The 27716-nt window shown below is 39.4% G+C and overlaps 1 protein-coding gene across 4 annotated transcripts in view; it reads right to left on the reverse strand.

The window, feature by feature from the left end:
* The window catches only part of NME7 (NME/NM23 family member 7), an 89322-nt gene that overhangs the window by 19300 nt on the left and 42306 nt on the right, over positions 1 to 27716 (reverse strand). For all 4 annotated transcript variants that reach the window (XM_068181032.1, XM_068181031.1, XM_068181030.1 and 1 more), the window contains 3 exons: positions 20348 to 20412; positions 19474 to 19542; positions 15756 to 15857 (listed from right to left, as the gene is read on the reverse strand). In XM_068181032.1, the coding sequence (XP_068037133.1) occupies positions 15756 to 15857; positions 19474 to 19542; positions 20348 to 20412 (236 nt within the window). The remainder of the gene's footprint in view (positions 1 to 15755; positions 15858 to 19473; positions 19543 to 20347; positions 20413 to 27716) is intronic.

Here is a 27716-nt window from a genome sequence, read left to right on the forward strand (position 1 = left end):
GTGAAAGGAAATAAAAATGTCACCAATGCCAGTAATATGTCAAAATCAAACTGAAAAAATAATAAACATATTCATAAGCAAAGCTCATTAACTGTTTTCCTCCAAAAGGCTGTGTTTTTCTCATGGGCTGGATAGAAGTTATGTTGAATAGTAACATGTATTCCAGCCAAAACTGTAGATTTCAGGAAAATTTAGCCAAAACTGAGAATTTCAAGAAAATTTGACCAGTTTTTTTTAAGCACTGTCCTGAATATTTAATTGGTTATCTAGTAAGGCCATTGAATGGATCAAAACTACACAAAGGAACCTTTACAAACGAAGATTTTGTTCTTCTTAAACATGAACTAGAATGAAGGAACCTTGAAAATTTACCGGCCCTCTTGAATGAAGCAGAATAAAAATAAGAGTTTGATCAAACCCTCTCTAGTCATAGTGTGCTCCCAGGCAGGTTCCTTCTTTTAGTTTTGCTTTCAGATCAGCAGCATTCAGAGGATCTCTTGGGCTGCAACAGACTGCGCAGATCCCTCTGCACTCTCAGTAAAACAGTTTTCCTGTTCTAGCTGAACCCTGGCTGTGGTGCCTGCTCCTTGCTCTTCTTGCCATTCCTCATTCATCCCTTTCTGAAGGCTTTGTGTTGACTTGGTCTCATCACCTGTGCCTTCCCCACCTTGCATTCATGAAGCTTTTCCCCTCTGCAGTTCTCCATGCTCTGCTGCTGTCAGGAATGAGATGGTCTCTCTCTCCCCTTGAGGCTGCCACCTAATCCAGAAGGCAGAGCCAGCCTCAGGCAAACAAGCAAGTGCCCTTCCCCGCATAAGGACCAGCTATGCCCTTGTCAAGAGAACCGAACACACATTAACTGTGAACAATAATTTAAAATAATGTAAATTCCACCATTCACCTTGGAATTTGTCTGGCTGACCTTTAGGCATTGGAAAGCCTACTGCCTCATCCAAGCAAGGCACCTGAGCTTCCTCTGTAGAGCATAGAAACTATCTAAAACAACATTTGCAGCACATCAATTATGGAAGCTAAGGAAGGATAAGCACCTCTCTCTCTTCACGTCATCATAGCTCTCAAGGTGACTTTTATTTCAGGGCATTTTAGCACCAATCATATCAAACACTGATGGTTGCAGTAGGGAGCTGGACAATTTACTCATTCCTACAAGGCATCAGCAAGAGGTAACACGATTAAAGCAGTACAGTCTTTGTCATACAAAACAGGACACTAGACAGCACCTCCTGCAATGCTGATCAAAGTTTCTTTAACACTACTGTTACTGTGAGAACAACCTCAGATCAGTCCAAGAGATTCTTCACAGAAGTTCTCATCCAAAGACAAATGCTCAAGTGTCAAAGTGAATTCTGTGGTCACAGGTGACTTTGTCCATGATACCAAAAGGGCTAGTTTGCCTTGGCTTGCTTCACGTGTTTTCTTTGCAGCTCATACTCCCTCCAAACTCTAGCCAACCACCTGTGACGTGTGAACTTCCTGATTTGTTATCTCAGATCTGCCCTGGTTTATGTTGCTCAGTATCACGCCATAGGCCACTTGGAAATCAACATCAGCTCCTGCAGAACATAACAATTTTCTACTCCTGCAGCAATTCAAGGTCCATAAATGCAGTACTAACCCTTCTGTCTCTATTACAGAGAAAAATTACATAAGATGGTGTGTGGTGTTATATTTTAGTTAAATGGTATGCTCTGTCTCACCCCTGGAAAATGTATGGTTTATTCCAAGCCTGTGATCCTCCCCTGCAGTATCCTGTGTCTGTAACCCCACTGGCCCCATCCGTTCTGTGCCCACTTTGAATCTCCCTGTTCAGTGTGCCGGGGGACGGTTCGGTTCGCGCTCTCTCTTAGCCGGCTCTCCCTGGCCGCTGCTCTCTCCCCCTCCCCTTTCCCCCCTCACTCCCCTTTCCCCCCCACCCTCAGAAACCATGCTGCCTCCCGGGGGTAGGACCCCCAATAAACCCTCATCTAATGAGCACCCTCAGAAGCTGTGTGGAGTCTCCTTGCCTGCCTGCTGCTACCGGTGAAGTCACAGCCTGGGGGGGCCCCCCGGGGTGACCCCCCCCCCCAAACGCACCACTACAATGTTGCCATGTAAAAACTTTAACTGGGGAAGAGTTTTGCCTTGAAACCTGGGGTCTGCCTGTAGAGAGGTGCTTAATAAAGCTTCTAAATACAAAACCAGGTTAGTGTTAAAGAGTATGGAAGAGGCTTCCTTCACCTTACACTTGACAAACCAATCCAGAACTGAAGTCACTTGTTGAGTGACACGTTTTCTCTTTGTGTTCCACATGAGTTGCAGCAATGTCATGTACAAATACAGAGTCAGTATCAAAGTCAGTCACTACACACAGACTTCAAGGGAGTCAGCGTAACCCGAAAGTGCTTTTGTACTTTCCACATATAACAAAAAAAATAATAAAGCCAAAGCAACCTCCTTTAAGTACACACACTAAACTCCCCTCACCTTTTAGTTTTTATCACAAGACAAACTCAAGAACTGGAAAAATTGCATTCAAAGTCTTTATAATGTTTAGCCTAACTGTCTCTCCCCTTAGCGCTGTGCACTTCACCAGGTTCTCTTCTCCTGGCTGCTGGCAGAATAGATCACTTATTGTCCAGTCTGACAAGGTTCTCATACTTTTATCTGAGTCAAGTCTGTGTGCATGTAATTCTGTACCTGTAAAGGTTTGTTCAGCAAATGAATTGGTCTGATCCAGGCAACAGCAGTCAAATTTTCAATTGCAAGGCCTATAAAAAGTGCATGTGAGGAGAAACTCCTTCCAAAATCAAATAGTTTTGCAAGAGTAGCAGCAACTTCTCAAACCATGGTTTATTTTACTACGTAAGCTTACTCTTGTCTGAGAAAAAAAAAAATCCATCTACTCTTCTGTTTATTTTAAAGTCAGCCAACCTCCAAACTGCCAGTCAGAAGCCCTGTGTCTTTCAAAGTTTTGTTAACGGACCTAAAATTATATTCCATACTCCAGTGCTGGAAGTTTTCAGGAAGCTCACAAGTCTGTACAAGTTGTTACACTGTCTCCTCCTCACCCTCCATCCCCTCAGGCACTTTCATTCTCTCTGTTTCACTCCCACACATTCCCTACCACTCCTCCTCCCTGGCAGCCCAAAGGCTCTGCACCAGCTCTCTGCGGGCTCTCTGCTGTGGGCAGCACCCATAGCACATTTGCCAGCCTGAGACAGTATTTTCACTGGTCTTGGTGCTTCTGATTGGTGTTTAAGTGATTCTAATGATCAGAAAGTTTGTGTGCCTGCCTGCCATTGCCAGTGTGCTGAACTTGGGCAGCCACACGCCTGAGTTAGGTGTAAATTAGATGGATGGTGAAGCCTTGAAGATAACTGAGATACCAAATACAAGCTGGTCACAAAATAGGAATGAAGATCCCAGCTTATCCCATTATCTGGGTGCTGTAAGAGATATTTACGTCACTTGACAAGTTGGAAAAAGAAAGCATTTAACAACTGAAAAGCAACTAACTCCACAAGACATCAGAACATGCAGTATAACTCTAAATTTCATTATTAGATGCTTTAAGTTTTAAAGGTGAGATGGTCCTACTGATTCTTTTCCAGTGCCTTCCAAGGCACCTAGAATATCATGCATTTATTAATTCACCTGTAAAACAAGAACAAAAACACACTAGGCTGCAAAAGATATTTTGGGATTTTATTAATTCAGATTAGCAAAAGATGTGAAGAGCCTGCGAGATTGAAGTCACTGCGAGATTGCAAGACATTATTTTTCATCTGCAGATATTTTGGCTGATTTTTCCCTAGTAAGAACAAGAATAATTACAAATCATCTTTTCCTCTGATTTTTTTTGAGATTAAATTCTATATTTGTGAAGCAGTCCAGGTATTGGAGCTTTACATTTTGCAAAGCAGAAAAAATGCTTTGAAAGTCTACTGAGACTTCCTAAGTTGAACTGATTTTGGACCATCTACTTCAACAGCAGATGGAGATGGATTAAAAAATAAAATTCACATCTACTGCAAACGTCAGAGATCATTCTCATTTGATTTTTAGCATGGGAGAGACCTTGCCCTTCCATTCTGTGCCCTAAAGCCTCTCCAGTGCAACCTTGGAGGCAGCAGTACTGCCATCTTCCCACACAGTTGTGAGCAGCCCTGTTCTGATGGAAGGAATCATTCATTATTTGTGTTACAACTGCTTTTTAAAAGCCCCTGCTCTGTTCAGGACTAGTTGTATTAGCCAATATGCTTATACATACTAACAAATGGTTCTTGGCCTGGAAAAGTTATAGGAAAACTTACAGGAAGAGACACAAAGAACAGAAAATAGAAGAATGGACCCCATTTTCTGGAGGGGGAAACCAAGACAGTGAGACAGTAATTTTCCAGGGGCACAAAAGAAATACGTATTTCACAAGAATCAGAAGTTCAATGTCGAACTTTCAGCTTAGATCTTTAAAATCTCAGATCAGCTCCTCAACTTTTCTCTCTCCTTGATGTAATGCTTTGTAATTCCTGGGTAGCACTCTGATGATAAACCACAGTCTGCAGAACTCAGACCACACCAGGTCACCTATGGGAACTCGAGAGCTGCCATGAGAATATGAAGAACTGCTGCTCACCCATCTTCCACTCTGACCATATTCTAGTCCCTTGATGTGGGAATTCAATGGAAGAAGAGAAAATAAAAACTTCTTACTAGGAGTATTCAAGGGAAGTCCCATTTGCACATCAGATGCAGTTTATGATACTGTAAGTGAAAGAAGCTGATAAAAATTCAGCTCAGATGGCCCTGCAGCAGAACAGAGAATGTCAGCCTGAATCAAACAGATCAGCAAGCAGCACCCCAAATTATTCAGCAAATTCTCAGAAATTGAATTAAGCATTTTATATCCAGCTTCTAAAATGCTTTTGGTTAGTTAACAGTATCCCCAGGCAATGAGACCAGTGATACATACTGAAAACTATTGCTGCAGTTTTTCTCACAACAATGCTATGGCTGTCAGCAGTTGATGGGAGGAGGAAGAATAATAACAATAATAACAAGAACAATACCCATCATCATTATAAATGTGAAACTAGACTACTACTTTTTGTTACAGAAGGGAAGGCTTAGGCCACAGTATTTGTCAAGCTTGGTGCTGTGACCACTTTCCTGGGGAGCCTGTTCCAGCGTCCAACCACCCTCTGTGTGAAAAACCTTTTTCCTAATATCCAACTTAAACCTTCCCTGACCCAGCTTCAGGCCATTCCCTCGAGTCCTGTCACTGGTCAGCGCAGAGAAGAGTTCAGTGCCTGCCCCTCTCACCCTCACAAGGAAGCTGTAGCTGCAGTGAGGTCTGTCCTCAGTCTCCTCCAGGCTGAACAGCCCAAGTGACCTCAGCCACTCCTCATACGGCTTCTCCTCAAGGCCCTTCTCCATCCTCATGGCCCTGCTTTGGACGCTCTCACAGCTTTATACTCTTATGCTGTGACCAGAGCTACACCCAATATTCCAGGTGAGGCCGCTCCAGCTCAGATAGAGCGGGACAATCCCCTCCCCTGCCCGGCTGTGACACTGGGCCTGATGGCCCCAGGACAGGGGTGGCCCTCCTGGCTCCAGGGCACTGCTTGCTCAGGTTCAACTGTCCATCAACCAGGACCCCCAGGTCCCTTTCCATGGTGCTGCTTTCCAGCATCTCATTCCCCAGTCTGTCCATACATCCAGGGTTGCCCCATCCAAGGTACAGAATCCAAAACTTTCCCTTGTTGAACTTGATACAGTTGGTGATTGCCCAGTGCTTTAATTTATAAAGGTCTCTTTATAGGGTCTCTGCCTTTGAGGGAATCAACAGGTCCTCCCACTTCAACATTTTCTGCAGACTTACTCAGTATCCCTTCCAGCCCTGCAGAGCCCCACAAGTGACAATTCACCAGTCTGATGTCACTCACTGTAACCCTTTGTGCCCAACCTGTGAGCCAGCTGCTCACCCATCCCTTGACGTGTTTATCCAGCTGTATGCTGGATACCTTGTCCAGAAGGATCCTGTGAGAGAGTGTCGAAAACTTCACCAAAATCCAAAAAGATTACACCAACTGGCTTCCCTTGATCAACAGGGTGGGTCACATTGTCATAAAAGGAAATCAGGTTTGATAAGCAAGACTTTCCTCTCAACAAAGTCATGCTGGCTGTGCCCAATGATTGCATTGTCTTTCAGGTGTTTTTCAATACCTCCCAGAATAATCTTCTCCATAACTCCAATTTCTCTCACATAACAATTTATCATCAAGAGTACCTAAGATACAGTGTGATCTGCAGCTCCTTTCTTGTTTGGCTGTTACTAGCTCTACTACCAATGCATTGACCAAGCAGAGCCTGAACAAGAAGTCCTCTGGGATAAGGAAAAGAGAAAAGTAAGTCATGCACTTCTAGGAATTGACCATTCATAATCTGCTGACTGGAAAACATGAAGCCTTCTGGGACAGTTACAGCCAACTTCAGGATACTCACAATCACAACATCATCATGGCTGTGATGCTTTGAGAGGCTACCTAGAACAGAGGCTAGACAGTGCTAAAGGAATAAAGTAGGTATTTATTAAAAGGCCTTCAAAGGATACACCTTGGGCAGTACAAGAGCCTGGCTGAGGCTACACCCAAGATGGACGACATGTTTTCACACTTTTATAAGTTTTGGCCCATTTACATATTGGGGTTAATTGGACAGTTACAGCTTCAGGTTATGTAGTCCAATCCTCCCAGTTTGCTCTCCTCAATTCACTGTTATTTATACTTTTTGGGCCTGAAGCTGCAATGGTGTCCTTGGTTCTCGGGCTGAAAAAGAATTGTTTTGTCTAACTAAACTGAGGAGAACTTGCTAACACATTATATGAAGTTTAGAGTTATATACTAATGCAGTAGAGAATCTGGAAAATATGAAAGCTAAAACTTAAGACATCAGTTGTATGGAAAAGTTAACTATTCTACTGCCCTTTTTCTACATGGTTATAACTTTCTCTATTGCACAATTTCATCAAGCAGCATTCTGTGCTCTTGCCAACTGCCATCTACAGAGCTCTAAAAAATTTGCTTGCTGCTCTACCACAATTTACCTTGATTTTCTTAAAAATTCCACCTTTATTATTTTCTTAATTTTTTAAAAATTTAACTATCACTCATATTACCGCATAATGTGAAGTATTTGCAACAGCACAACATAACCAATATGTTCCAACCAGAGGCTGGGACGAATTCCAGTAAAGGACAAGGCTATCTACAGTCAACAAAAACCCGAGGCACGCATGGAAGCAAATGCTCCTTATCTATTCAAATTAAAGATTCTACAAACACACAAGGTCACCGTGACCAGAGTGCTAAGAAACTAAAGGAGAAAATTGTTGTTTAGTGCAGTAATACTATAATTTTCTTTCCCAGACAGAGTGACCTCAGAACTTGCCATATCTTTTGGAAACACTGCTCCCTTTTCTCAAGGAAGAACTGAAGATATAAGCTGGGTTGTTTTTTTTTTTTTTTTTTTTTTTTGAATGTTTCTTTTCTGGTATTTTATATATTCAAAAACATTGCTGTCCAAGGTAAAAGAGTGATTTGCTGTCTGCTGTAACCAAACAGAACACAAGGGAAGCAAAGAAATCAACCACATAAACTGAAATTAACCCAGAACCATCATATTCTCAAAAAGGCTCTTACCTTGCCTTTATGGACTGAATATATTAATTAATCTATTCTCAGGAACCTCTGCAACTACAACAGGACCATAAATAGAACAGTCCAAAGGAAAAAGAAGGGAGAAAAAAATACTAAAAAAATGAAAATAAAGGGAATCACCAAGGTAGACGGACATCCTCTGACTGCAGGAGGACACTACAACCTAAAAGTTCTGATGATCAGCTGACAGTATTACTGACAAAGACTGTTTTCATGAGGGGGGTATACTCTGGTTTTTAAACCGTATTAAAACCCTCCCATAGGCCAGGTAAATCACACTGTAACCCAGTGCAGCTGTGAGAAAGAAGCCCTGGAGAGAACCCTGCAGACTATCTTTAATCAACCGAGCAGTGCAAAATTACATTGTACATTTGTCTGTACTAGGCTGGTATCACGTGATCAGTGGCTATGTTAGAAGCCTACCTCTTTCTCTACAGCAGTGGGAACCAAAACTTTTCCCTTTAATCCATCTAAGATACCTAAGAAGAGATACAACAAAGATGTGATATATTGAAATGTATTGATTTTGCATTATTTAGACACAAACAAAGCAAATGCTGAAAGAATCTAGGCAAGCACTTCTAAAACTTTGTGTGGTCAGTTTTTAAATAAAACAGGAGCCATCAGTAAGAGATACTAAATCTGTAACACCACCCCGAAGCATAGCATTTATTCAAAGCTTGGAGAAGATATTCCCAGGAAGATCCAATGCAAATAGGGTGTGGAAGCATTCATTTTGCAGAACAAGACCTGCATATGGACAGTTATTAACAAAACTCTGCACAATCAGAAAAACCCCACCTCCTCAAGGCTGAATAGACAAATTCATGTAACTCACAGCATTTATAAGAATCTTGTGTTCATCACAGTTGCTTAAAATAACCACTTCTTTAGTAACACACACCTACTACTTTGATTTGTGCTCAGTCTGAGTGCAAAGGGAGCCTTTATGATTTCTCAGCCAGTCTTCAGTCTTCATTCCCACCTACCTACAGATGCAATAAGTCTTTGTAATTTCAGATCAGATTAAATGTCTTCATGTGTCTGCAGAGCTTAACAGTACCAAGGCCTTGACAAAAAAAAATGAGTTTTCTTAAAAAGTAAATATTCTAGGTGCAGCTTAAACCCTTACCAAAATGGCTAGTCCTGTGATACTTTTCAGGGAAAGGCCCAAACATCCAGCTCCAGGATATCCTGGCACATTAGCCATCCTGGAGAGTAACTAGGAGGTCTCCATGGTAGCTTAGCAAGTCAAGGAAGATCAGTAACCAGTGCTGGAAAGGCTTTGTGGTACATCCCTGCTTTCCTTCAGTCTTCGGGCTCATGTTAAGCTTCAGTCCTATTGCTAAAATAGGGCAAGTTATTCCAGCCTGGAACAAAGTGAGAGGTACCCTGAAACAAACATTCCAAAGAAACATTCCAGAGACAGACTGACATAAGGGAAAGACAGAAATGCAGATGGGAACCCTGAAGCTTCTGAAGCTGATGCTACTTTCCAGAAGGACATACAGAATCTTTGACAAAATACTGTTAACTTCCTGCAAATGTCCAGAAATCAGTTAAAACCATGTCTTGTCATCAGGGGATACTAAAATATCATAGTGTCAGGTAACAGAGGAAACTCCAAAAAATCCCCATACTACATAGGCTAGAGGGGTTTTGGTAGTCAACTAATTATAAAAAAAGGCATTGCAGCAACTGGAAATGAGATGCAAATATACTCTCAGTCCTCTCCCAGAGGGCACAAACACATTCTCTCCAGAGGATGAAAGCAGCAGACTCTCCATTATCATGCCTCTGTGGTGGCAGTGGGCCTGGTAATAGACAACGCAGTATCTTTTATTAACTACTTTACCAAATTACTCAAATTTGGGACCACTGAACTCAAGTCCAGTGACCTCACATCCAGGATGTGTTTAGGCAGCAACAGTTGCATTGATAACACGTTCAACTTCAGTAGCTCTGGAGCTGCAGACAAGGAGTGGCAAATAAAAGCGTTTTTTTCCAACTGTAACTTTGCCAACATGCCTCAATCACACTGGATTTAAAGCAGTTAGGTCTTGAGGGCTCTGTCAACATTTAGTCTCCTGATGGAGACTGTCAGTCACCACTAATAACAGCAAATTTCAATCTAGCCATCAAGAATCAAAGTGAGCCTACACGCTCCAGCTCTACATGACACTGAACAGCCATCATATGACAGCAACTGTGCAGCAACAACAAGCCACATCTAAAGCAAACCACTTGCAAGCAAAAAGCTCCTCCACTACTACTGCTCTGATTTTTTTCTAATCTCTGCACAAAGACATATTGCCCTGGGATCCCTCTTGCCATCAAAGGCCTGCCCATCACCTGCAAAGAGTGGCTTTGAGGAGACAGTCTGCAACAAACACAGCTCTAAACTGGTCACCTCTAAACTGTAAGCAGATCGTGTATCCATGCCACTACAAAGCACACACATGTGATCAAAGCAAACAGGGCAGCAGGGGTAGGGTGGGTGTCAAGGCCTGCCAGACCTCTGCAGTACATATTCAGAAGCAAAAAAGACATCAGGAGAGCTTACTATGATCACTGAATTCATGCCTGTTAAAATTATTTCTTGGATTCTTGACTCTCAGCTGCTCCCAGGGCTACACAGAGCTTTGAGAGGAAGAACAAATAATTATCAGTTTTGTTCCTGGTGCAGCCAGTGCAGACTCCATGCATTTTAAACCAGGGAAAGCAACTCACTGTCACAGGTGTGGTGTTTGGCATCCACAGACACAGGCTTGTCTCTGGCAAGAAACTGTAATACTGTTGGAGGTAAATTTCAAATCATATGCCAACATGCTGACAGTCTAAAACAGTGGTGACAACTCTTAGCTGCAGTCAGGTTGCAACTGCAGGTCATTAGAGCACAGCTATCTCAGCACTTCTTTTCTCCTAGATCCCCTGCTTGTGCACAGTCAGTGACATGGAACAAGGCAGAAGTCCTGAACCTACAGATACCTTAGGCTTTATGAATCAGCAGTGCCAGCTCGGGAAAAGGGAGCTGCACTAGAGGGAAGAATCCACCTCTGCAGACAAAAACTACCCTGTCTCCCAGCTAAGAGTGCTTAGCTCTGTCTAGAACACTTTTTCATTAGACTTGCAGAGGCTAACGTAGAAATTAAAAACTGAAAGGACAGAGTCAGATGACTGACCCTAAATAACATCTAAGCAATTCAGTCATGTCTTTCCCATTGCTGGCTTAAACAGCAGGATATTGTAACTGGTATTGATTCATCTGTTTGTTACTCTAGCTGGTAACAGTCTGCATCTGAATAAAAGTTTTAATTTTTATTACATGACTCAGACTATCTGAGCAGATAATCAATTATAATAAAATCTTCCTTAAAGAGTTAGATTAAAACAATCTTATTTCCGTTGAAAGACATTATGTACTTCATTGTCAACACTCTTATCAGGGCTCACTAAGCTATAGGGAGAATCCACACTGAAATAGCTATAGAGGTATTACCAGAAAATGAGTACTTGGAAGCTCAAAAATAGCCTTTATATTCCTTTACATGTCCCAATGAACTATTCTTTATATGATGCAATATGAAAATGTCATGTTGATAATGTAGCTCTGGGAATAAACATAAACATTTTAGGCCTCACATATACCTATTTTACAGTGCTAGAGATTCACAGGAGGTACATAAAAGCAACAATCTTACAGCAACAGTGGTCTTTGGCTTATACTGCTATCCCTGTGTAACTGATGTGATTAACTGAGGCAGAAAGATATTGAACTTTTTGTCCAAGGTCACACAGTGAGGTCAGGAATGGAGCTAAAGCAGACTCCAGCTCTTTCAGTTCATTGCTTTGTTTTAAACCATCTAATCTCCCTTTCAGCTCTTTAATGCCAAAGTACAAATGACTTGATACACTGTTACACTTAAAGGTGCAAATCCCCAGTGTAAAAAGAATGCAGGTTAGGATTTAAAGCAAGCATATGAAAATCCCCTTTCAGCCCCCAGAAATATTGCAGCATATCCCATCACTTTAATAACATCTCACAACACAAGGGACTTGAGTCACGTTTAGTGTACTGCCAATTCCAAGTAAAAGCTCTTAGAAATATTAAAATTTATGCAGTCAGCCAGGAACATGTAGCTGATGTAGACTCTTGGAATAATGTATTCTAACCAACTTTTAAGGAACATGTAGCTGATGTAGACTCTTGGAATAATGTATTCTAACCAACTTTTAAATTTGCATATGAACAAAGTTAAAAAAAAAAAAAAAACAAAAAAAAACAAACACAAAAAAAACCCTTAATTTCTACAGCATTTTTCAAGTGTTTTATGAATACTAAATAATAATCTTGACAACTCCATGACAAAATGGTACCAAGCAGTTATCTCAATACAGAAGCTGCAAAAAGATGTGAAAACTAAAGCTGTAGCTTCAGACCTAAGTAATAACAAAAAGCCTCTAACTGCTCCAGAGGCCAAAAATATACAAACATTAGTGAAATGAAATATCAATGCCAGCAAACTCAAGCGGTGACAGGATTCCCTGGCCATCTTCCCCTTGTTCCCAGGTTTTCCATTACCGATTTTACATCATGGTCCATATAAAAGAAAGCCAAATCAATGCAGAATAAGTTGCTTTCTTTTTCTTCCTTACTGAACTTAAACAAAATAGCTTTCTTCATAATGCACACTGTGCTGGATTTATCCCTACCCCTTCAAGCATTTTCATTTCTTTACAATGAAGGAGAAACACAACTTCATTTCTGTCAGACTTTAGTCCAGTTAGTAACTTTTACTTCCAAGTAATAGTGTGTACTGAAAGTTCAAAAGACACCTGTTCTGTAAGAATCAGATTTAATTAACTTTTTAAGTCCTCTTCCTAGCTTTCTAGAACAGCTACCTCTTTGTCATAGGTGTAACTATTTTCTTTTTTTTCTTTCAAATTTTTTTTCTTTCTTTTCAACTGCACCAGTAGAAACAGAGTGAAATAGCACCCAGCAAAAAATGTGCAATTTAAGAACCTGCATAGCAAGACTTGATAGTGAATTTTAAAAAAAGGCTTAAATGATTCAGACACACCCCGAAAATCAGTGGGACCTGAAGTCATTTCATAAACCTAATTCTTATTTGTAATTTATATATCTGAACAAAAGTTCTCAGCTGCTCATAGGATGTCAGCATTTCAAACCTTATAGTTTTGTGTGCATAGCAGAGTCGGAGGATGCCTCCCCCCCAAAAAGCTGCAGTCTTCTGTGACATTCAGAGACCTGTTTGAACAGCTCTTATTAACATTGCAAAGAAATATTTTCAAGATGGGCATCAGTATGACTGCTGGCCTTTTATAGGGGTGGTGCAAAAATAAGAGTAAACAGCTGTTTATTACAGCAGATGTGGAGAGAACCTTCCACTTCCAAGGCCCACATATTAGCCACAGAGGCAAACCAGGACAGAGAGGAAGAGGCACAGAGGGACACCAAGAGCAAGGCATACAAGGAGCATGGGACCTGACTGGAGAGCGCAACCGGAAGACAAGAACAAGCATCAGGACTGGACTACAGAAAGGCCTGAGGTGAGACCACCAATGACACAAAAGAATGAGCTGCATTCCAGGAGCTGAAGCCACGTGTGATTAAAGAGGCTGACAGCTCACCAAGAGTACAGTGAGCCAGGCAGACACTCAGTAGAAAAGTGCCAGCGTACAAGAAGGATGCAAGGAACAGCAATATCTGCACAAAGGCATATATCCTACTGTATGTACTATCTACTGGGGACAAGTGTTCCCCAAGCCAGAAATCTGCCACACTGAGCCCTTCAACCAGACCACAGTAATTTTGGGAGTGAGCACATTCAGCACAGCTCCTTCCAGAGAAGTATCTATATCCCACCACCTGCTTTCCAGATCCGATAGGGCTCTTCACACATGGCTACAAACAAGCTCAAATCAGGTTTTTGTTTAGTTGTCTTCCCTACTACCACAGAGGAGGTTTCAATAAAGTATTTATAAGCTGGTTTATAATGAAGAGTATTTTTGGCAGAGAGCTTTACTGACCTTCAGTGCTAATATACTATTACCCGCTTACAGAAAATAGCCCAGAGTTCCAGTTCATCTTTACATTATACACTTGTTATAAATTGTTATCTTACTGAAGTCTAATCCTCAAAATAGAAGAATTCAAATTCTTTCTTCAGCCCTAAACATTCTGCAAAACCTAGAGCAGACTGAAAGGGCTATTAACGTTCACACCCAGTTTAGATAACTGAGGAGTCACAAAGTAATTATTATATTTGTTATGTATTTAAGATATAATTAACAGTACAGGTGATTGGCAAAGATTCATTATATAAGTCAAATTCCAGCACCTTTACGCACTTTGCCTTGAAAGCAATGACAGTGATTTCAATGGCAGATAAGGTACTCTTTAACAGGAACCAAAGTGACCCAAATGGCTTCATTTTTGTAGTGAACTTGTTTATGAACAAGTTCATACTGTCCTGTGTTTATGAACAGATTGCACACACATCAGGATCTAGCATATATAAACAGACAAATTATAAAGAGATCCAGATATCTTAGTGATAATGCATTATTTGCATGACACTTAGATATTCCAACATACCATTAGTGGAACTGCTCTGAAGTCAGTGTCCAAAACTTACAGCCTGTGCTTCCACTAGAAGCAGGCAGGTACTCATTTTCACTTCACAAGTCAGATGTTAAACCATTGCAGGGAAACACAAACAGCATCACTAGGTCACCAATGAGCAAGAGATCTGGGAGACAGGAAATTAGTTCCCTCCTTTGTGGTTTTCTTCTGTTACCCAGAAAAGCCGTCAGTTTATACATCCCTCAGTTCCTCAGCTCATTGACTGCTGCTTACATACATTGTAGAGTTATTACAGTTTTTCATGTGAGTAAGGAAAACCAATTAAATTCCCCTCATATAGGAACAATTGTCTTTCATAAGCAAAAGCCACTGTGATGTTTGCAAACATAGGTTGATTTTAATGTATCAGGTATTAAACAAGCAGACACATGAAAAGGATGTAATAGGTCCAAGTAAAATGACTGCACCTTTGAATGTTTTAAAGACCAGTAACCTTAAACATGGAATTTGAAACAAAACTGAAATCACTATATTGTGTACATTACTACTGATATATCAACCTACAGTTTAAAATGAAGTCAGATAAATGGCTTATGCTCTGTTTACAAGATGCTAACCCAGTAGAGAAATATTTGAATGTTACCAAACAAAAGAGGCAATAAAGGTTTGGATAATGCCTTTAACCTGTGCTTTCTATAATGAAAACTCTGGATCTGAAGAAAAACATATCCTGAATTACTTGTTCTCCCCTTCAAACATTCATCTGTGTGATTATTTTCCAAGAAGACTGGTGACTTTCCTCAAGTCTGCAACTAAAACATTAAATCATAACAAGAAAAACATACAAACCCTGACTTCATTGCCTGCATCTTGCCTCACACCTCATTGTTCTTGTGTGTAGAGCAGCCTTCACTGTTTAACAGAAACCTGCAAACTTTTTGAGACAGTACTTACGCCTGTCTTCATAGAAGCAAACAGGTATGAGAACTTTGACACACTTTTTTGTTTGCTTCCTTCTGAAAATCAAAGGAACCTATTCTTTCAGTTTCATCCTAGGAGAATGCCACAGACTGCAGTGAATTAACATGTGATCACACCAGCATCCACAAGCAATAACTGTTCATTCCAGGGCTCTGAAGCCTTGCATTATTATATTTGTGAATCTTTTACAGAGATTTTTGCCTAGATAGCTTTCCTTTCACATAAATGTCACCACAGTATTTTATCATCTGGTTTAGGTAAGATCAGAAAGGTTGCTAAACGATTTGCAAATTGGTCCACCAAGGCCAGTGTTTGACCTCTGTAATAAGGTAACACTGACATGTTTCTAATGAATGTAGCAGGCATGTGGCAGCCATACAACACTTTGACATTTTAATTCACTTAGCATATCAATTTTTTATGCTTTATTTATCACTCAAGAAAGTACTTACAGGGTCAGAAGGACCACAGAAGTCTCTGAACACTTTTGAAGGATCAAATTGTCTAATCTCCATTGCTATGCAAGGGCCTGAACACAACTCTGAAACCATCTCCTGGAAGAGAAAGAAGACAGAAAAAACATTGAACTCTTTGGGTTTCAGCAAGGGTTGTATTTCTCCCCAAAACAGGGCCCAAACTTACAGGACATGAACAATTAAGAAACGTGCCTTTAGGAAAGTGAGGACATTAAACGGATACCATTAGTATTCACCACAAAAGAAATGTTTTCCATTTTGCTACTTGGTTTAGAAGGTGGAAATCGAGAAAAATTAGATATTCAGCTTCAACAGGATTCTGAATAGCATATAACAGCATCCATAATACTTTAAATTCTTTTGTAGGTATGTCCTTATTGATCTGGACTAGATTCCATGGCAGTATCTCATAACTTGTCAAACTAGACTGAATCACTGGAATGCACTTTGCTAGGTTTTAAGCCTGAAAAATCACACTATGTTCAGTCAGTTCCATAGGCAGCAATGTATTTTGCAGTGTTCCCTACCAGAAGCACAGTACACAGTCTATATCTGTTTTCAAATATACACTCGTTTGATGGCTTTAAGGAATTAAAATGTCTCCTGGGCTTTTGGTTCTCTCTCTTTTTTCCTCACAGATTACTACAGAAGCTGAAACACACAAGCCAACAGAATCTGTGCCTGTGGTACAACCTGTTAGGGAAAGGGTCTGGCAACATTCTTGTGATGTACTAATACCAGGATCTCAGTTACAGTGAAATCATCTGTTTCCCCGGAGTCTCCAGGAGAGTAAAGAGACATTGTGAGTCCTGTGTGGGTGATGAAGATGGGTCTTAGTTCTCATAAGCTTAAATTAGCTCTGGGCATTACTGCCAATTTGGAGTTTGTTAATTAGAGGTATAGGTTTCACAAACAGAAATAATCTATTTTGATGTTCTAATCTGACTTCCTTTTTTAAATCATGCCCTTATAATTGCATACTTGTCTAAAAATCTGGACAGACAAATTTTAAACAAATCAAGACAATTAAAGGAATCAAAACCAATGAGGAAAAACAAAGGACAAAACATACACAGAAATAAGGGAGGATAGGTAAGGACTAGCAAGGTTCTGCAATCACGCCCACCAGCCAAGGCAGATCAAAGATGAACCATGGACTAAGCATACAGAGTGGATGAAAGAGCAGAAGGAAAACAAGAACTAAGTCCTGCTCTTCCTTCTATGAATTGTGACAGAAAATAAATACACAATGACTCTGAGTCAAGCAGCACTGTTCCAAAAGCTGCTATCTCCTACTGGATTCCATACTGAGAACGTGTGCCTAAGCTCCCCTCTCTGAATTTTATCCAGTGCCTCTATCATCAACAGGATCCTAGGAAATTTAGGTTGAAGTATTCCTTAGAGACATGAAGAGAGTGCAGACTAGCTTCATGCTGTACAACATAAAAAAGACCCACATATTCCATTCTGCTAAGTAACAGTAAAGAGTTCCTCCCTCTTTTATTGTTTCTGTCTCAGCACAAACACCCCACCAGCAACAGTGAACAACATGACCAAAGTTACTCCCAACTCCTTCACTACTGCACAGAGCTGAGACCTGAAGACCAGCTGCCACCAGGTACAGCACAAAGGCAGGTGGCTCTGTGTCAGACAAGCCTGATCTACTTACACAGCCTCATCAAGTCCAGAGCTGAAACTAATAGCAGACAAGGTTTGTCTGGTGAGGCTCCCAGGTACAACTACCTCAAATTTTCTCTGGCAAATAGTTTATTTGTCAAATAGCATGGTTTGTGGTCAGCCACAACAATTCAGGGAGGTGGAACAAGCTCAAGGATTTTTGATTAACAAAGTGGATTCTGAGCTGAAATAATCTCATTTATTTTCTCCCATTTTCTATTCTGGCTAGAATAGGAAATACAAAGCAAAATAGCACAAAAAACTAAGCAACAATATGTAAAATCCCATGTAGGTGATACTACCAAAGCTGAAATTTTGGGCAATTGTACAGCTTTCTCTTTTCACAGAGCACTTTCTATACAACGTCAAACCTTTATCTGACTGACAAAAAATAACCAGAAGAAATGGAACTACAGTTTTAAAAAAGGATTTCTGGATACTAGTATCTTTTGTGCTGAGTTATTTTGGAATGATAAATAAAATTTAGATCAAAACAGATGGTTCTGAGTCACTTATAGAAGTGGTCATATTCTTTCTCCAATATCCTATTTTGTAACACACTTTCTTTTTTGGACTGCACCAGCAATAGGCATTGCTGTTCCAGTGTGTGCCTTCTCCCGAACCCTTTACCATCATGATTAACTTTTTCATGTTTTCCTGCTTCTCAGATACTGAGTGCCTGAAAATATTAATTTGATTTCTTTTCAACTGAGTCAATCCAGCACATATAACTTGCAGGACGGAGTCCTAGATTCTCACTTTTCTTGACATCAGCTACAATTTTATTTATTGACAATTTACTATTTTATTTATTGATTTACCTTATTTAAATTTCACCTTCCCTTCTGAGTACCTCTCCAATTAAATTATGTAACTAAAATTTGCAGCTTGTTAGAGGGTTAGAGATTGTGCAGCCCAAGAGCTGCAGAAAATGGTAGAGAACTTCCCATTTTGTTCAAAGCAGAGACTTTTGCAGCACTACAGGACTCCTTAGGTCCTGAAATACTGGTCAGATACTTCCATTTTAAAATTCTGCCAAATTCCCCCACAAGTATGCCTGTCCAATCTCCCTTTGGTACTTGTCAAAAATTATGTTCAGAGGAGGCCTTATGAGTATTCCACAATCTGAGAGTGAACTAACAGTACTCCTAAACCATTTAAAGACAAATCTACAAATGCTGTTGAAGTCAGTTAGACTGAATAATCATAAAGGAGGAAAAAATAATAAAAATTTCATTTTAAGAGTAATATTAGTAAATATGTAGAAAATTTACAATAATGTAACCATTTAAAAATGAAGGATAATTTGCAATATAATGGCATGGAAGTGAAACTAAACTCATTACTAGGAGTAAATTACATAGTAAAGTAAAAATTACTATGAGTAAAATGAACCAAAACCCTCTGAGAGAAGGTGATCCAGAAATACAAGCTCATCTTCTTGTATTCCCATTGTTCTATCTGCAACCAGGAAGTTTTATGTGACAGTAAAACAAAGCATAATACTGTAGAGAGTCTCAGATGTCCACTGGGATCACAGCATATCTTAAACTTCTTAAATTTTCTGAATATTTATGAAACTCAGATGAATAAACCAAATAATAGTTCAAGATGTCATTAGGAAAGCCTCCAACACAGCAGCCTCCTTGTAAATAAAGTGATAAATATGTATTTTTGTCCAAGCCACTACTACAATATCCAATCAATGATGCAGGTGTGATACATTCTCATAGCTCAACATCAATACATTAACTTTTCTGGGGGAAGCTGGGGACATGATTCTGTTACATTTTACAAATTCCTTGACTGAACAATTTTCAAGAAAGGCTCTCCTCGATTTTGACACACATAACACAATTCTCACAACAAATTAATTTATTTGAGAACAGACTAGAACTGTTCAATACCAGCTTCATAAAAGAAACCACATCACAATCCCAAGCAATAAGATATGTGTTAATTTCCTCACTTGAGCATATTATACTTTTAAACAGATTCTTGTTAAACTTATGCTTACCAGGTATTCAGGGACAATGCCTTTGTAAATCTCATAAAATTCTTCCACATTTGGACGCTCCATGTTGAACTAAGCAAACCAAAACGTTAGTCAGTCTGAATTAAACAACAACAGGAATATACAGACACCCCTTCTTAACCAGCAAACATTCAGAATCCTCTAAGTTTTACTGGGTAACAGGAATGGCTTTACTACTGCAATATGAAGCTTGTCAGCAACTTAGTCAGGGATGGCACAGGCAACAGCACACAGTATCTTTTTCCACATCAAATACAAGTAGACAATGTAGTGTTGGCTGATCCCACTAAGAAAGGGACTATTCTTCATTTGTGATAGGGATTTGAGTGACAGGAAAATGTCAGATCTTGAGACTATCACCACAACTGAAGGGCAGGACTCTTGAGAACAATCTCTGTGCCAAATCCCTTTAACTGCTGAGGGCATTCAGGGTGTCAAAATCCCTTAAGTACCTTTAAAAGCATTCCCCATAATTCATACTGAATATATATTTTTTTAAAAAATAAGGAAGGATATTAACGAGCGTTTCATTAATCTTAGCTAGTACATTTTGTAGAGATATCTCAAATTGCTCCAGAAGAGACAGATATAATTACCTCCCCTGCTAACTATAGGGAAACTCAGATACAGGGAAGTGAAGTATCTTGGCTCAAGGTCACCAAGCAAACAGAAACAGATTAGCTGATCAGTCAGATACTAAAACACAAATATCACAAGGACAATGCTCATCCCAAAACACTGCTACAGTTTGCACAAGGGTTTTATACTGCAGGAAGAAACCTATACACTGCTACGACATACATACAGCACTACTCCAACTTCTGTTTATCATAAAAACACACAAAAGGAAACCTACCATCTGCAAAGCTGAGATCTCAAATCCTTCCTTGAGGATGGCTTTTATAATCTTCCCAGAAAGCCCTGAAAAAACATGGAAAATACAGTATTTAATTTCAAAAAGCAGATTTTACAACTGAAATGTATTATGCCAATATACTGCTTGTTCTCAAACTGAAAAAACAGTGTTTGTGTAATGCTTGAGAGGAAGCAGAGAACAGAGCTGAGTTCACACACTATGTTCTATATGAGCTTACATGTAGATGGTTTCAAATAATTAAATTCCATGCAGCTGTTGAAAAGCATTTCTACCAAAAAAGGTAATTAGTGAAGCCTTTGCTTTTCTCAGATCAACTGCAAAACACCCAGTTGCTGCAAGACCAATATTTATATTTTTAATGAAGACCCATTGGCAATACTGATGCTTAATCAGTCATCAATTCAGAGCACCAGCTGTCTTTTTCTTTTTGCAGGTCCTACTTTAAGCCAGAAACAATGGAGGATGATAACAAATGTTGCCAATAAACTAGCACAGGAGTTCATGTCTTCTATGGGAAAAACCCATTTTTTTGCATATTCTATGCAAAATAACCTATTCCTTCAAAGTTTATAGCTCACAAATATGCCCTTGCTAATGATACTGCTTGATTATTATCTCCAGAACACATCCTCAAAGACTGAATGACATTGTAAAACAAAACATGGAACTTCAGAAAACAAGAACCACTGATTTTCCACTGAATGTATATTTTAGATTTGCCTGTGCTTGTAAGATCAGGCCATTTTGAAGATTATGTCAGCCAAGCACAGTACTCTGTGTGAGTGAATTTCACAGAATCATTATTTTTTATAGAACACAAATGCCCGTCCTCTAGTAAAATTTGTGAGAAACTACAAATTTCTGGACATTTATCTAGAAAAGAATTAATCACAGAAGAATACCCTGTAACAAATGACAACAGCAGGATGTGACTCCTGGTCATCAGATCCTTTTATTATGTAGTCTTTAAATTGCAGGATATTTAGCACTGCATAAATTTAGAAGATGAGAATAAAACAAAGCTAGTATGGAAGTTATAGCATGCTTGAGATACAGCCTACTAATACCTGTGACATAGGACTGGGGAGCTTCCTACCACATTAAAAGGTCAGTGGAAGCTCTGAGTAAATGAGACAGGTTTGAAAGGCCTTCAAAATTGTATTTACAAATGAAAATGAATAAAAAACCATGTCTCTGAAGTATTTGCTATCATATTTTCACACTAAGGTTTGTGTAGAAAAGCCTTCCCTCTACAAAACACTGCATATTTCTTCCAAAAATCTTCCAACTACTGAAGGGAATACCTGACATTTCAGTGCATACTCAGTCCATGCAGCTCTTTGTGTTTACAGAACATAGAAACAAGCAGAGGCAAATACAATTCCTGTCCCACTATACTGTTCCACCATGTTTTGGTGGAAGTTTCCTTTTAATACTCCTGTGAACCCAGAGGAAAAAAAATCGCCTTTTTTAAGATAAAAAATGAATAATTGCAACAGCAAAATGAAGGGACTTGTACAGGTTTGCCCAGGAAATGCAACAGCACATCAGAGAGAGAACCCAGAGCTCTGGTTTCTTTTTGTCCGCCCTGCTGGAAAGGCTGAGCAGCTCAGATGCTTCACACAGGCTCCACTGAGGCAGTGAGCCTTCTGTCTTGTTTTCAGAGATGAATGGGCAGTTTGTAAAGAGATCAAGTGACTGGCTGGGAATCATTCAGGAAATGAATACTTAAATTGAATGAATAAATAAATGAATTTAATTAATTAACTAACTGAATATGTGACACAGCATAAACATTTCCTCATTCTCAATCTTCAAAGACAACACTCTGGTCAACTGCTTCACCAGAAATCAGCAAAGATGAAGAAAGGGCACTGGTAGATAAATGGTGACTGTCACTTGCAGGGAAAAAGCTGTGAGAAAGGTAAGGGACAGCTGCTTTGCCTGACAGATGCCCATTTTACACTTTATCTGTCAAGAATGGGCTACTTGCAGAGGCACTCTCAGCCAGCAAGCATCTAACTAAAATACATCAAGTTATGGGGATTATGGAGATCTGCTTTTTACAGAACTTTTGTCTTCAGCAGTTTTACAACCTACAACGAAAATCCAAATTTTAGAGAAGCAAAGGGGGACTCTATTCAGCTTTCTGGCCTGTTTCTTTACTGAAGTCACTTCTGTAGAGAGATAAGTCTCCTTTAATGATAGAAATGAAAGTAGGAAGGTATTTTGCATAAAGGTCTTTAATTCAAGGTTGCTTTAATAATTTTGATAAATCTATCAAGATTTTCCTCTACACTGTATTTCTGAGTTCACTGTCACTCATCAGAGCAGCAGAGCACTTTGTTGCTCCAGACAGATTGCCCATGTCTGCAACACCCAAAAGGCTTAACCAAAGGATTTATTCAGACCCACAAAATTCAAAGTGCCTTGAGGAAGAAGGGCCATGAGATTTCATTTCTGTTTGCAAAGCAGGATGCTAGCTCCACTTCCAAGATGTGGGAATTGAGGCAGAGGAGCATAAGCAAGCTGCCAGTGGTGCAGATCCACAGATCCAGTGACTTGCCCTCCTTTGTCCCAGTTTAGGAAATCCATGTATCATTTCTCCTAGGGACACTTTCCTTTCAAATTCTACCTGAACCAAAATAGAAACAAAAAGCACAAAAGCAATCCCCAAGCAACAGAATAGTGCAAGCTCAAGGCTCAGTTTGGGATCTGTCTGAGGCTTTCAGCCAGTTGCATGACTGAACTGGGACGTATCCTCTTCTTTGGGGGCAGATAAGGCTCAGAAAAATATGAACTAATTAGAGTGCCATTTCAGCAGCTTTCCACAGTTCTTTTCAACATTAAAATCCAAATCTGTAGTGAAAAAATAACTTTCTAAGGACCCTTCAAAAAGGGTCAGTGGATGTTTAAAATGTGATTACAATAAGAACACAAATCAAAGCCACAGATTAGGCACCAGTTATGACCAATTTTCAGTCTCAAAGCACAAAAGAATCCTAAGCATTACTAAATACAACTGAGGGAATTTAACACTAATCCAAGCAAAAAGAGTGAAAGAAAGGGAGCACAGGCACAGATTTTATGTCTGTTGGGCAGCATTACATTACTACATACCTGGTACAGGACATAGTAATTTTCCAGTATAGACAGAGATAATTTTCCAATATATTTTAATCAGGTAAAATTATAAAGTACCAAGACTTTCTCAGTTACATTAATATTATATGACTTGTAGCTTTACAACATACAGTATTTGAAAACTGTCTTTCATTAAGAAAAAGAAAGTAGCAGGGAAGACATCAGACTGAAAAATGTTGCCACTGTTTGCAGAATTATGCACTGGGATAAAATAAAACAGTTTCATGCAAGTCACTTTTAAGCTAACAGCACTTTAATCAATGAGCCATAGCATCTGTGCTACTGGGACCTTTCAGTCCCAGTGCACTATGAACCACCAGCCCGAGGAGTAGGAATGTTACATTCTCTTCCCTTTCTTCTTGACCTGTTTCCTAATTTAACTATTCCTCTGTTAAAAGCTCTTTAGGCAAGATAGCAGACTGCTTTCAAAGCAAGGCAAGAACTAGATTCCTCATCTCACCCTCCATATGTAATTTTTTAAAATCCTTCCAATAATTAAAAATAATTCCTCTTAAACAACAGGGTTTTTTTTGACAGGAATACAAAAACTGCCATGACTGATCAGATTGATGATCCACCTCATCCAGTAACATATTTCTAAAAGTAACCTGTACTGGGCGCTTAACATATCATTAACTATAAGTAGGAATTTAATTTCATGTATTTTTCTGACATTTTGAAATGCAATTTTGCTTCACAGTATAATGAAATAATCTGATTTTTTATTGCTAAGTGGTAAGGTCCTTTTTCAAAACTCCAGAGAATCACAATCAGGCTTGACTCCAAGCAAAGCCCTTTTTGAACTCTACAAGATGGAAAAGTGGGATTTAGAGTTGGGCCCTCCTGCAATGTATTTCAGTTGAAGTTCTTGCTAATCTTTGTTTCAGACAACACTGAAAAACACAGGGCAGTAAGTAAATAACAAATGTCCTTCTCAACAAGTGCACTTTTTCCTGTCAGTTGGTCAACCAGTACCCTGAAGAACAAGGTTTCTCTCTCTTTTCTTATTTTTCTACTTAGGAATAACACAACTCTAGGCACTTTTACTATTCAGTATAAATACACCATTTCTAGACTCCCCAAAAGTTTGGTCATGGTGATAATCTATAATTATTGGTCTCCCAGCCCCACTGCATTCTGTATGAAAAGGATATGCAGTCATTTTTGCACCTGTGCTCTGACACACCAAGGGAATGACAGAGGGTCTCCTGAGTGACACTCTGGGCCAGCAAAGGAGATGAGGACCTCAAAAGCCACCCAGGTTAGCAATGAGGAGGGAAAGAAAAGACAAGTGGATACAGATGGGAGAGAGAGGAGCATGTGAGGAAATGCAGAGAATATTGTTCATAGTGATAGGGTCCAGGATTTTCCATTATTCCTCATTTCTGTCTAGGTACTCTATTAAACCTTGAGAAGTTTGAAGGGCAGCTTTACAGACAGTTATGGAGAATTTTGTCAACACTGTAGCACTAGTGAAAACCTTTACAGAAAATATTCATTTGAAAATACTAAAAGTTAAAGGAGTGAAGACAAAGATATCACCACGGCCATGCTGGAAAATAGAAGTCAGGATGCTGCTAGCACAAGAAAAATTATGCGTGCAGACATTAAATCTCAGGGGGCCTTGAAACCAAAACGACTGAGTGTGTGACGCAGCTGAGAATGGGAACTGACAGATTCAAAGGGGGTGAAAGGTTCAAAGGCTCAATTCCAGCTGCAACTTTCTGAACTGCTATGAACAAGGCAAGACCACACATGTAAATGACAGACAGGGCATTATAAGATGCAGAATGACAAAAATCCATAGGGGGAAAAAAGGTATTCTGGGAAGATGGGAAGAGTCACACTTAGCATTCAGATATAAAGGCCCATAGAGGAATTCAAGGCAAAGATCAGGGCCAGGCTACAGAAAGTATCCAGCAGTTTGGCTGGGCAGTGAGCTATTGGAGAAGAGAGTTTAAAGAAGAAAGCAATATTATGAAGAAAGGTCAATATTTGTGCAACAGTTATACTGAACTCAAAATGACAGTTGTATATCTACAAAAAAACCCCAAACCCACAAAAGCTTAGTTTTCTTTCTTTGTTTTTGTGTTAAGAGAAAGTTTTAAAAGAAATATCCAGTTTGCTTTGTTCTTTCTTTCATGATGTTCATTACTTTGTACTCATTTAGCACATCCACTCAGACTTTATTTTTCTTTCAACTTAAGAAGATTAGGGTCAATCACTCTGGCTACTAAAATGTCTCTATGGCTATATGAGTTTCATTTATTTTTGCTTATTTCTTAAGTGTGAACAAAACTAAATATAATATTTTAGCTAAGGCTGTACCACTGGATTATATGAAGGCATTCAGTATTGTAATTCAAATCAATCACAAGCTTAGTAACATTTCTTTCCTTTTTTCTGGTTATCCCTCCTGAACACTGTGCATGGGACTTCTCATGAATGGTTACAGCTACAGAAAGGAAGTGGTTAAAATTACTCCTTGGAACATGCATTAGCCCATAATTACAAACAATAACTTTAATCTACTATTTCACTGTCAATTAAATTAATTCTGGAGGTTAAAATCTTCATGTGATCCCCTACAATCTGGAAAGTTCACCAACTCACTGTCCTAGAACAACAGTAAATACACTGTAAGCTCTATAGTTTATTTTCCACTTGGCAAAAGACTATCACATATTCCTACATTCTGTGCCTTGGCTGTTTTCAGATCCAGTATCTTGCCTTTCTCCTTACACTCTGATTTGAAAAGGGCAGTAAAAGTGGAGAGTCCAATATATTTACCTTTTCCTCCAAGGTACAGTGAGTTAGATTTGGCATGGCCACATTTTTTTCATTTTTCTAAAATGTTCTCAAAAATTTCTGGTAACTTCAGGTTCTGTCACATGACCAAGTATCAGGCCAGTGATACACGACAAAGTTTTCCTTAATGATTACATTAAATCTTCTTTCTTCTAAATTAGTAAATATGTTCATATTTTGTAAATGTACTAACAGAAAGCTGTATATCCCTGTCCTACCCATCTCAGATTAAATAAACTAAACCCATAAAGTTTTCATGGCCTAAATCTCTTATTCTTTTGCTCTTTTTCTCTTATTTTGAAACAGAGTGCCCAGAAACTGGATCTGATAAGTTGGATTTTCATAAGCATTGAGCGGAACTAGTGGGTACATAGTGAACACAGATTGTGCCTGCTTCATCACTATACCAACAATTTCTCAAACTTTTCACTGATACCCTGCCAGTTCTTCTTTATTTTATATCTGTGCATTTATTTTCCGTTCCCCACAGTAATGTTATGCAGTTTATATTCAGTTTCATCATCTTTGCATCACATCAATTTCTGCAATTCATCAGGAACGTTCTGAATTCTAATTCTTCAAAATTTCAGTAGGCACTTGGTACCATGTGTGAACGTTGCAAGCATGCTTTGTCCTCACCCATCCAAGCCATTAATGACAATATTGACAAGAACTGGCCCCAGAATGCCTGAGAAGACTTCCTTTTGTAAAGCCCTTTTAATTTGATGTGCTCATGTCCAGTCCAACATTCAGGGAAACATTTAAAGTTATGTGGATGCCTCTGCTGTAAAGATCTAAACATACAAATTACTCCACTGAATGAAAATTCTGCTTTCCTAACAGCAAAGAACTTTCACAAAGGCACTGACAACCAAGTGAATTAGGCTATCTTACACTGTTTTACCTTCCTTTACAGAAAGCATACTTGGAGAAGTCAGAGATCAACATAGCGTATTTTCCTTCACAAAAGACATGCTGGTAAACATCCATCAACCACTGAGTGATTTCAGTGAAATTATACACTCCTGATTCATCAGTTTCCTTGGTATGAAAGAAGTTTCACTATCCTGACTCTCCCATGTCCAGTCTTAGAATTGACTTTTCTCTAATCCTTTTCAAGTGAAAATCCCAAAATGCAGTAGTAAACATTCATTTCTAATGTCCCCTTTTTTACGTTAATACCATCATCTCTGCACAGAGATGATTTCCAGTAACATAAACACCACCAGTATAAGACTACTGAACACAGCAGCAAATACATTATTTCCAGTTGGAAGATACTTATGAGCTTCAGCAAGGATTGGCTGTGCCATTTGATCTGTTTGGTTCTCTCCAATGTATCTCCTCCTCTTCCTTCCTGTCCCAAACTGTCAGAAAGGATTTCCAAATTCAGATC

Source organism: Anomalospiza imberbis, chromosome 2, assembly GCF_031753505.1.
Source record: "Anomalospiza imberbis isolate Cuckoo-Finch-1a 21T00152 chromosome 2, ASM3175350v1, whole genome shotgun sequence".
NCBI lineage: Eukaryota > Metazoa > Chordata > Aves > Passeriformes > Viduidae > Anomalospiza > Anomalospiza imberbis.